General features: G+C 46.0%; 1 protein-coding gene across 1 annotated transcript; it reads right to left on the reverse strand.

The window, feature by feature from the left end:
* Window positions 1-707: 707 nt before the first annotated feature.
* Window positions 708-1,727, reverse strand: kcnj15 (potassium inwardly rectifying channel subfamily J member 15; the record flags this gene model as incomplete). Its single annotated transcript, XM_084449387.1, has 1 exon — window positions 708-1,727. The coding sequence occupies one exon, from the start codon at window positions 1,725-1,727 to the stop codon at window positions 708-710; it is 1,020 nt and encodes a 339-aa protein (XP_084305513.1).
* Window positions 1,728-12,006: the final 10,279 nt, after the last annotated feature.

The raw sequence follows: 12,006 nt of genomic DNA on the forward strand, positions 1-12,006 counted from the left end.
ACGAGAAGAGGTGTGTTGTGTCTTGGATCCGATGAGAAGTTGCCAGGTGCCATTGTTTAGACCAAAAACAGTGACTGTGTGCCAGCAACCAAAGGACAGGCCTTGTTGGCTCATCACCCAATTGTTGCCACAACAACAAAGATGAATAACACAGCAGTGTGTGTGTGTGCATGTGTGTTTTACAACCTCATAATGGGATATGAAACTAATCTTTCTAAGAGATGACGGTTTATTCATCACGGTTTATTCATTTAAAGATAAAGAGCAAAACACATGTATCATATCCATTATCTTAAAAACCAGATTAATTATAAGCCTATCTGCCTTTTGCAGTAAAATGTCATATTGCATTCCGCCAAAAATGAAATTGTACATCTGTTCTCCTGGAATAATCTGTGTACAAGATCATTCATTCTAATACAACAACAGTTACTGCAGCATAGATTCGATTACAGACCAACCCCAGCACCTGAGGCCTGTTTGTTCCGTGTGTACGACTCGCAGTAGAAGAACAGTTTCGCACTACACATGAATGTACTCCAACGAGATATACACTGATAAGAAAAACATTTCGCTCACACGGATTAAAGGCATTGATACAAAAAAAGCTAGGAAGAACTGAGGACAGACAGTAACTATTCCACGATAAATCATCTTGGAGGCGAATGTATCGGCCTCCATTTTGCCCCCCCGAGAGTTCCTTTCCTCTATTCCTCCTTCTTATACTCTTCTTCTAGCTTCAGCTTCTCGGTGTGGCTGCTCGTGAGCGTGGAGCTCGCCTGCACCTTGTCGAAGAAGTTAAAGTCGGCCACGTACCTCCCGCCGGGCGTGGCGAAGATCACCGGTTTGAACTCGTACCCCCACAGGATCTCCCGGGGGACGTACGACGTCCGGCTCTGGCACGTGGCGGCCGTGGACTCCATGGTGGCGTTGAGCGTGACCAGCAGCTCGAAGTCGCGCGTCTTCAGGCTCTCGGCGGTCAGGCCCCGCAGCGGGCTGCTCTCGTCCAGCACGTGGTAGAAGGTGAGCGGCAGGATGAGGAAGGGACAGTCCCCGCTGGCGTCCAGGTAGAAGTTCACGGCGGACTGGTGGATCAGCGTCTTCTCGCCCTCCTCGGTGATGTTCGGGTGAAGCAGCTTGCCCGTCAGCTGGCACTGGATCAGCAGGCTCTTCCTCATGTTGGCCACGCGCACCAGCAGGCACATCTTGCCCTCGTGGCGGCACACCACCGCCGTTTGGCTGAACTTGATGGTCTCCGCCCTCTTCTTGGGGCGCGCCAGCTTGGCCAGGAAGGCGCCGGTCACGAAGATCTCCGCCAGGCCCGTGATCACCAGCTGGGCCACCAGGGTGAAGATGGCGAACGGGCACTCCTCGGAGATGTAGCGGTAGCCGTAGCCGATGGTGGTCTGCGACTCCAGGGAGAAGAGGAAGGCGCCGGTCAGCGTCTTCACGTTCACGAGGCACGGGGTGTGGTTGGAGGGCAGCTCGCCGTCGAAGTCGCCATTGCCCATGCCGATGAAGTAGAAGACGACGCCGAAGATGAACCAGGTCATGACGAAGGTGGAGGCGAAGAGGGTGAGCTTATAGCGCCACTTCATGTCCACCACCGTGGTCCAGATGTCATGGAGGTAGAGCTTGACCATCCCCTCCACGTTGTTGATGCGCACGTTGTTGTGCCCATCCTTGGACACAATCCTACGAAGACCCTCTTCCTTCTTGATGGTCATTTTGGTCGGATGTGAGTTCTCAGTGATCCCTGTGTTATCCTATCAGAGTTCTCGTTGATTCCTGCGTTATCCTATCAGAGTTCTCGTTGATTCCTGTGTTATCCAATCAGAGTTCTCGTTGATTCCTGAGTTGTCCAATCAGAGTTCTTGTTGATTCCTGTCAGCATTGCAGGCTGTGGGACTGAAAGGAAGGAGAACAAATGTTAACTTGGTAGACTTCAGTCCATTCATACAACATGTCAGGCATTAAAGCTACATGAGATATCTTGGCACTTTGGCGGCCCCTCTGTTCGTGATAAAAACGGCACTGCGGGAACCACACTTCCCACAATTCCCCACTCAATGATGGGAAAAAAATATGCTATATGATAACAAACGTGCGTGGAGCAGACTGGATCAGGAGATTGTAGCTACTTCAATTAACTTTCTGGAAAGATGACTTAAATGCCTTCTTTATTTTATGTGCATGTAGATAAATTCACGGGGCGAAGTGTTTGTTGCCTTCCTGATATTGTGACACGCAAAACGCGTCACTTCCGCTTCCACCACAAGATTTCCCGCCCGTGTACTAGCCAGTACACCGAAATTCTAAAATAAAAAATTCACAGGGTCTCATGCAGTCTCATGTCATGAAAACGATTTTGGGGCTCTTGCTAAGGCCAATTCATAAACTAACAGCAAGTAAAGGTGAATATTGAACTATAAAAAAGTGATCTCATTGAGCTTTAAATGTCCTGTGGACAAAATGTCCATGATTAGACCATTCCCTTTATCATTCATTTCAAGATTGAATCAATTGATATCTCTTTTACACATGAGGTACCAGCACAGTACTGTACCTCATACCACGCCTCACTCTTCACTGAATCATTTTACTTGACTTCCCCTCCTGAGAAATGGGCTAATACGCTTAAAGTCAAAGCATAATCAATCATGCTAAAAGGGATTCACTCTTTAATATGACACAGCAAGAGCAAAACGACAACCTCATTGCCGGTAAAGCTCAAGAATTTATTTTCCTTATTGCTTTTGAAAGTTAATAAGCAATTATGGAAAAGTTATAAATTAACTCTGCTGCAGCAATTCATGTGACGGAACAATAGTTTCACAATAGTTTTAGAGTTCTGACTCACTCAATCCTGAATTGTAAACCATAAACAGCATACTCACGCTCAATGTTGATGCCTCGATGGTACTCAAGTGTCTGAGCATTCTCTCAGGTCCTCGTGTTGTTATGAGTAACTGAAACTGATAATAACAGCCCTCTTAGAAAATTCCACAATACCCCTCCTTTCTATTGTCGTGTCTCATTCACACTGGACTCCGGCACAAGGATTATTTAGGACAGTTTGTGCGAAGAGAGAAGGGGAGGGAGAGCAGTGCTTGAATGTGCTCTTGTCTACCTGTGGGTCAGCCTTTATTTCCCAGGGACAAACTCCACCTCTCTGTCCCACCTGAGGAGACTTCCAAAGTCTTTCGGCTTTTTTTTTCTATCTTTTTTTTCCTATGACCTCTCTGTTTGTTTTGAAGTTCCATTTATGGTTGTTTTTGCTTTATACACACCCACATTTACTGTATCTTGAGGCCCAATGTTTTATTGACATTCTGAATCCTTGACCGTGCAATGAAAAGACCCTTCAGTACTGTACTTGATCCAGCTAATTACTATACATTGATAGTTATATGTTGTAGGAGATATGTAAAGCTGTGAACAACTGTAACGAAATATAAAATGTTAATTAATATACTTTGATATACAGTTAAGACATTTGTTTCCATTTTAGAATAAGACTTTCTATTTTAGATGGGTGATAATCAATGCTACTGTTCCTGTGACAGTAAAGTGGACATTTTTCAATACCAATTGAATTCAGTTGCAACAATAGAACAATATTTGTTTTAGAAAGTGAACCCTATCCTATCAGTAATGGATTCAACAGGGAATCATTTGTAAACTGGAGTCAGATGATCCCCTGCCCTAAAACGCAACCCCACCCCCCGTTGAACTCTTACAGTGTGACCTTGGATTACGTTGCAAGATGTGAGGATAAGAGCTCTTTGCGTTTGTTATTAACCCAGCTGAGAGCAGGTGCAGACAGGAAATGGACACTGAACAGTGGCTGTCCGCGTGACTGTCTCCCAGCGGTCTTTCTCTCTCTGCATTTCCTTTTGTCTGCGGGTGACTTGTTAATTAAGTTAATAGAACCATATTCAATATTGTTTGTCTTCCATTCTTGTTATCTATTGGACAGATAAGATTAGCTTAGGAGAGATGTGGTAGTTCTGAGCATGTGGGTGGAGTTCATAACTGAGCCTCAGGAGCCTGCGCACCATGACTACAGAGCAGTTACAAATTCATAAACCCAGTTAATCACTAATGCATCCAGTTTGGCTGTGTACACCAACACACACACACACACACACCAACACACACACACACACACACACACACACACACACGCACACACACACGCAGCACGGCCTGGAGGAAAGACATTTGCAGGAGTATCTTCATCTAAGTGGGCAGAGCTGAACAGATCATTAAATGAGACAGTCGGCAATGTTCATATCTTTTTATAGGTCACCAGCAGAGATAAGATGGCTCAGACTACAGGAACTACAGGTTACAGGCAGCAGTCCATCCTCTTTCCCACAAACCAGACTCTACTCCTCACAAGAGCCGGAGGAGGAGGAGAAGGAGTTGGGGTTAGGAGGACAGGGAGGGGAGGAAGAGGAGGAGGAGGTCGAGGAGGAGCAGAAGAAGGAGGAGAAAAGAAGAGGAAGATGAGGAGGAGGTGCAGGAATGGAAACAGAGCCTGACAGAAAGACGGTGAACCCAAGACGGTGAACCGGTCCCCTCCTGGTAGCTTTTACGTAATCCTGCTTACTAACTAACTCACACACACACTAACACACCATCACACACGCCACCGACAACATGACCTCTCACCCTGCGCTGTCGCTGGGCCATTTATTTCACCACAGCCAATCACAGCCAATGTCACCATATTAACCACAGCTAAGTCACCTTTAACTGTGCCAAGGGGGCCCTTTAACACTTTGCTTTTAAAACAAAAATCCCCATTTGCAACAGAGTAGACCAGACATAACGGCCTTCATTCAATCATGGTTCCCTCATCAGGGAACTTCATACCTACAGTAGATAGAGACACTTTTGCCAATAATAGAAAAAGGCCAGTATAATAGCACAGGTCCCTGGCTCACGGCCCTGGTCATCCATCTGTCTGGCTAAGTTAGGCAGGCGGGGATATTTACAGAGGAGCCTGCCTCTACATTAAATCTCACAATTTTCTTGTGTTGTGGGCCCGGCTGTGAGCCCGGTATCAGACCCAATCTCTCAGCCAATCTGCCTCTCCAAGTGAATTTTCATTAGTCTCATATTGGCCCTGCACCATTGAGAGGGGGGAGTGGGGGGGGGGGGAGGGGAGGGTTGTACCACTGCAGAAAGAAGTGGATGGATGGGGTCCATATCAGGAGTAGCAGTGGTAGAACAGCCTTCAGAACAACAGGGAAATAATCTCTGAGCACTATTCTGCATGTCGAGCATCCGAACAGCGTTAAAGCCCTCTCTTACACAGCACGCGCACCTGTATGTAGAGGGCAATGAAGCTATTGATGTTTTCAGATTTTAAGCTCACAAATTACTTTTCCACTCACTCGGGTGGAATATGCTACACGGTATTGTTCAGTTTCCCAGTGGCTTTGCAGGAGAGTTCCTCTTGCATGAGCTGCAATCAATGGATGAATTCTCTATCGACGGCAGATCAGGACAGAGAGGAAAAGTGCTCCTAATCAACCAACTGAGTACCCTGGGGAGAACAGGAGGCCTGTTTTTGTAATAATTAAAGCAGAGCACAGCCCTGTGCAAAACATGAATTATTAGTCACATTCAATTGAATGGTGCGGTTCTGCAGTAGCTTTACCGCACTGTTGTGACGAAAAGAGAGCTGAGCCAAAAGGCAAAGCTCTCGATCTACCGGTCTATCTTCGTCCCCACCCTCACCTATGGTCATGAAGGATGGGTCATGACCGAAAGAACGAGATCACGGATACAAGCGGCCGAAATGAGTTTTCTCCGGAGGGTGGCTGGGGTCTCCCTGAGAGATCGGGTGAGAAGTTCAGTCCTCCGGGAGAGACTCGGAGTAGAGCCGCTGCTCCTTTGCGTCGAAAGGAGCCAGTTGAGGTGGTTCGGGCATCTAGTGAGGATGCCTCCTGGGCGCCTCCCTAGGGAGGTGTTCCAGGCGTGTCCGGCTGGGAGGAGGCCGCGGGGTAGACCCAGGACTAGGTGGCGGGACTACATCTCCGCACTGGCCTGTGAGCGGCTAAAGATTCCCCAGGCAGAGCTGGTTGATGCTGCTAGGGAAAGGGATGTCTGGGGCCCCCTGCTGGAGCTGCTACCTCCGCGACCCGACCCCGGATAAGCAGATGAAGATGGATGGATTCAATTGAATGGGTAAATTTATTCAGTGGCGGTTCCGGCCAAATCTCCCAGGAGGGACAACGATGATGCGATGATGCTTAAGGTGACCCGTTCAATGGGTCAATTAACCTAAATTAGCGACAGTAGCTTGACATTATCACAATGCATTGAAGATTTGTTGTTTCTGGTCACCTCACGTAGCAATGCCACCAGTAACCAGATGGCAATATACAGTGAGACAAGGATTGTAAGTTGGCCCATGCTACACCCCTCCACCGAAAAGGAGTCTGGTAGTTTTTTTGTAATCCTAATCCAAAAAATGAATGGAGTTGAATGGCCGCTTGGGCCGTGTTTGGGCAGCTTGGGGAGCTGGTTTCGTTCGAGGTTTTATTTTCATTCATGGATCCGGCCTGTGATTCGGGTCCACTTTTGCATAATCATAGTCCAAAAAATGAAGGGAGGTGAATGGCCTTTCAGGCTGTGTTTGGACTGCCTGTCGACCCGACCCGTGATTGGGATCCGCTCCAAAATTGAAGGGGTTGTAAAGTGGTCCATGCTACACCCCTCCACCGAGTTTCATGAAAATCGGTCTGGTAGTTTTTGCATAATTCCGGTTCAAAAAATGAACAAGCACACGCATCAACAAACACACGCCACCGAAAACATTACCCCTCACCCGGCGCTGTCGCTGGGGCAGAGGTAATTCATTTAGCAGTGGCACTGCACTTTAGTTTCCTTATAACATTTGATTTGACATAGCCTACAGCTACATACATTACTGTCAGACAACTGACCATATGCATCTTTGATGTTTCATGCCTTTCCACCTTGATGTGATGATGCATGTCTTTGATAGCCTACCAGTAGTAGACCATGCAGTGTCTGACAGAGTTTTATAGGAAACGGCTACACTGATGGTGATTTAAAAAAAGGCCTACATACATAATTTAAGCATTTAATACAAATAATTAATGACTGAATTGAATTCAAGTTGCTCTTAATACTAGCCATGTTGAACGTGACTAGCTTGGTGCCAGCTGTGTTACTGTACATATATATATATATAGACACATTTCTCTTTTCCCTTTGGTGGTGCGTTGCCCATAATGAACCAGCCATCTGTGGGGCATGGTAAATGGATTAGGTTGCACCTGAAAGGGGCCTATTAGAAGAACAAAGTGCATCCTGGGAACATTAGTCTATGAGGGCACAAAAAGCCATTAAACTGTGATCTCTACCTTGGTCCTCGTCAACAGTAATTGCACACGACTGGTGTGACAAACTCAACATTCTTTCATTGGTTTGGAACCTGTCCAGGTGTGGTTTTTGGATGTTACTTACCAGCCATCAGACTGCCAGGCAGTGCTACAGTTTTGTGCTGGCATTTCCAATGGACATTTGTTTATTTTGGTAAATGACAAAATGACATTGATTTGGAAAGCAGAAGATCCCCATTATCATTTCTCTCATACTGCATCCACTCATTTGCCAACTTGCACCACGGCAGAGATGAGCTCATATGTCACCGTCTGCATGAGCAACAATTAGTATGGTTGATTACATGCCTCGAGGTTAGCAACTGCAAGTTAAATGAATTGTTTTGAATTGAAATAATCTGAATGTTTTAATGAGTACACGTCCTCAAGAAATTGTAATACTTAGTAATTAACTGGTCTTATTCTACCACAACACCATTATTGTCTGTTGTGTTCACAGTAGTTCCATAGTTGCTCACATTCTCATAATGAGAATATTCTAAAACAAGACACCTCATGAGACTTTTCAAAAATACATAATGCATAATCATCAACCAGATTAACAAATATCGTTATAATAGACAATAGACACTCCTTCAATCAATATCCCAACACCAGGTTAGCACCAATCACATCATTCCTGTACACCTTTTTTGGCGCAGACAGAGGCAGCAGATTGAATTTCACTTAAGGCCCCTCATCTGAGTCTCCATCCCATCAATATACTACTGTAGGATCCATTTTCTCCTGGGTAGGGATGGAGGCAGCGCCTGCTGGCTGGTTATCTGAGCTGGGATGATGATGTTGTTCACTATGTTGCTTGCCAATGCCCTTGCATTGTCCTTTCTCTGTCTGTCTGCCCCCCCCCCCCCCCTCTATTTCTCTCTCTCTCCACCCCCGCCCCTCCCTCTTTCTCTCTCTCCACCCCCACCTCCCCCCCCCTCTCTCTCTCTCACCACCCCCTCTCTCTTTCTCTCTCTCCACCCTCCCCTCTTTCTCTCTCTCTCTCTCTCTCTCTCTCTCTCTCTCTCTCTCTCTCTCTCTTTCTCTCCTCTCTCTCTCTCTCTCTCTTTCTCTCTCCTCTCTTTCTCTCTCTCTCTCTCTCTCTCTCATCATGCCTCTGAGTTTAGATAATGAGGCAGTTTGATGTCACCATCACATAGAGCTTTGATTTGGATTAAACCCTGAGCTGTACTGGGGTTCCTGATTGCTGGTGGGCTGCCGAGGTAAGCCAGATGTCCGTCACTTTTTCCACGAAGGGCGAGTATGTGCTATACATGAGGCCACCATCCACAGGAATATTTGCTACATCACCCTTATCAATTGTCTCGAGCTCATACTGAGGATATTTCTTTCATACTTATCCCTCAGAATATGTACACACACCAGACCTTTGTCAAAATAATTTCAATGACTTATCTGTGCTTGATTGGCCTTGTCTAGCACTTGGCTGTTCCCAAAGATGCAAACCTCGCACACCTGATACTCCAGGCTGTCTCAAGCAAATGATAAGTAATCAAAAAATTTCAAATGCTCTTTCCACCCAGGTCTGACACACACTAGTGTGTATTTACTTAATTTCAATCTTACTTAAGCATTTATGGAACTTCATATCTAAAGATTCAGCAGAGGGCACTACTGAGTCAACATCAAACCAACAAAAACAACAACCTTGTTTCACTTCCTCCAGTGCTTTCCACTCAAACCCTGCATCTTACCTCACACTACAGCAGTGCTTTCCACTCAAACCCTGCATCTTACCTCACACTACAGCAGTGCTTTCCACTCAAACCCTGCATCTTACCTCACACTACACCAGCAGTGCTATCCACTCAAACCCTGCATCTTACCTCACACTACAGCAGTGCTTTCCACTCAAACCCTGCATCTTACCTCACACTACAGCAGTGCTTTCCACTCAAACCCTGCATCTTACCTCATACTACAAACATTTAGCATCTGACTGGTGCTAGTTGGTGTGCGCAGGCGTTGAGTGTGTTGAGGTGCAGTCTGAGCACCAGATGGTGAGCATGATGATCATCTCAGTCCTGGCATGTGGGGGGTTCAGCCTCCCTCCTCCGAGAGCCGCAGAAGGAGTTCACACTCAGTCCTCTGTGAGCCCTTTTCCATTACGATCTGACTACTCCCCCGCTGCTGTGTATAAGCTGGTGTGTGCGTGTGTGTGTATGTGGGTGTATGTGTGTGTGTGTGCACGTGTGTGTGTGTGTGTGTGTGTGTGTGTGTGCGTGTGTGTGTATGTGTGTGTGTGCACGTGTGTGTGTGTGTGCACGTGAGTGTGTGTGTGTGTGTGTGCACGTGTGTGTGTGTGTGTGTGTGTGTATGTGTGTGTGTGTGTGTGTGTGTGTGTGTGTGCATGTGTGTGGATGTCTGTGGGTGTTATTATGTGTGCATACTTTACATACTGTACAGTATGTATTTTAGAAGGAGAGAACAGGAATTTCAGCAGCTGAGACATTGCCTTATATAAAGACTCTCAAAGTCATTGAACTGAACTGGACTGGACTGGACCAGATCGGATTGGACTGGAGCTTGAACTCCCCATCCAGCCAATGTTAGGGTTTGGTGGTGGAGATGGGACCCAAAAGCAGACGGCAGGCAGGCAAAGCAGGTTCGAAAAGTGAAATTCCAAAATACAAAAAGAAAACCAAGGAACACCGGGAGCAACACAGTAACACAGACAATGGGCCGATAGAGAGCAAAGGAAACAGGAGGACGGTTTACTCTGGGAGAACAATCAAAGAACAACGTACAGGTGTGCAACAGGACTTAACGAGACACAGTAACACAGACACAGTAACACAATCACCCAGACAAGGACAAGGAGGGATTCCAAACAAGACACCAACACAAGGACAAAGGGAACTAGGACACAAGGGAAGGGAACAGGAAACAAGGCTAGGACAGGAAATGGGACTGGGCCGGAAAGAAGGGGAAACCAGAAGGGGGAGCTAGAGGGGACCCTACTGACAGGGAACTAGAGAGGGGGGTAGAGCGACCCAAGGAGAGGGCTAGCTCACCTCCTTTTTTAATTGGTCCAATCAGGCTGGCTGGATGTGCTTCTCTCCCAGTGTGGGCTCGTTACTGGATGCTGGCAGAGCTACAGCAGTTGGACAGCTGAATATCAATACCCGGGTCTCTAGAGAAGCATCTCTCTGCTATCTATAGTCAAGGTCGAGGTCGGAGGGGCCCAGGGAGACCAGATAAAGGGAATTCAACCAGCTCTTACAGTAGGTGAGCCTCAGCGTGTCAGTCCTTCATATGGTCCACTGGTGCTGCCTTGTCCGTGTCTACAGCTGAGCGCAGTATTGTGTGTTCAGTAGTCTGACTCAACACATGTAGATTTTGGGGATAAGCCTTGTCATTTGTTTATTACTGCCCAATCAGTGGCGGTGAAATCTGTTGTCCGTCCAGACTACGTGAAACAACAACCACCAAGCAACCACACCCGCCAAAGTCAATTGTGATATACCAACCCCCACCATCCCCAAATGGTAATGAGTTGTGGCAGAGCCAAATAACCCTCCAAACACTACTATTGTAGTTTCCACAACATAACGAAGTGTGGAGATAGGTCTGGCTATGCGAGACTAGTGATATGGATACTGGACCTTAGTAGTGCATGCTATGACGAGTGTAATAGATTCATTTAGATAAGTGTTCTCTGTTCAAAATCTGATTTTTTTTAAGGGTTTATGGCAGGAGACCCTCCAGGGGTCCCCTCCTCCCAGCTCTCTTATCTCTGTTAATGTGTTCAGCTGTTAATCCTCAGACTTAGCCTACTCACTGATAATTGGTTAGTGACGTTTTGCATATGCATGTATGGATTACACCCACTGTGTTTATAATGCTCTGGTTTGACGATAATCTTTGCTCTTGGTGGATTTCCTTTCTCTAAGAGCCCGGTTTTGCAAATGTGTGAACTATTTGGAATAAAAGTAACCAGCTTGGACTTGCAAAGATTAACCTTGGCATTCTCAACGACTCTTTTTCTTAATTATCAGAATAAATCCACGACACAAATAATGACAGATGGTAAGACGTGTTCCCCACTGGACTTCCAGTTACCACTCGCTCAGACATACAGGAAAGAGGTGGGAGGAAGGGGAGAGATTTCAATAATTTTTGAGAAGCTTTGTGTATTAAAGAGACTTTAAATTTGGAAATATAATAAATAAAATGGCAGCAAGGACAAGTTTTTCCAGATCCAGCTGAGACATAAATCCTTGAATCCTTGATATATTCTTCAGGTGATAGTAGGCTTACTTTGTAATTGTCTTAATGTGACTGTTGAAATTCAGGTCTGAGTCCATGACGACACCAAGATTTCTGGCCTCGTTTGTTGTTTTTAGCATTACTGATTGAAGCTGAGCGCTGACTTTGAATCGTTCTTCTTTGGCTCCAAAGACCATTACTTCAGTTTTATTTTTGTTTAGTTGAAGAAAGGCACATTTAATCATTGATTTGTTCAATGCACTTACTCAGCACTTGTATGGGATTATAGTCCCCTGGTGATTATATAAATTTGTGTTGTCTGCGTAGCTATGGTAACATATTTAGTTTT

The sequence above is a fragment of the Borostomias antarcticus genome (assembly GCF_949987555.1).
Source record: "Borostomias antarcticus genome assembly, chromosome: 1".
In the NCBI taxonomy this organism is placed as follows: domain Eukaryota; kingdom Metazoa; phylum Chordata; class Actinopteri; order Stomiiformes; family Stomiidae; genus Borostomias; species Borostomias antarcticus.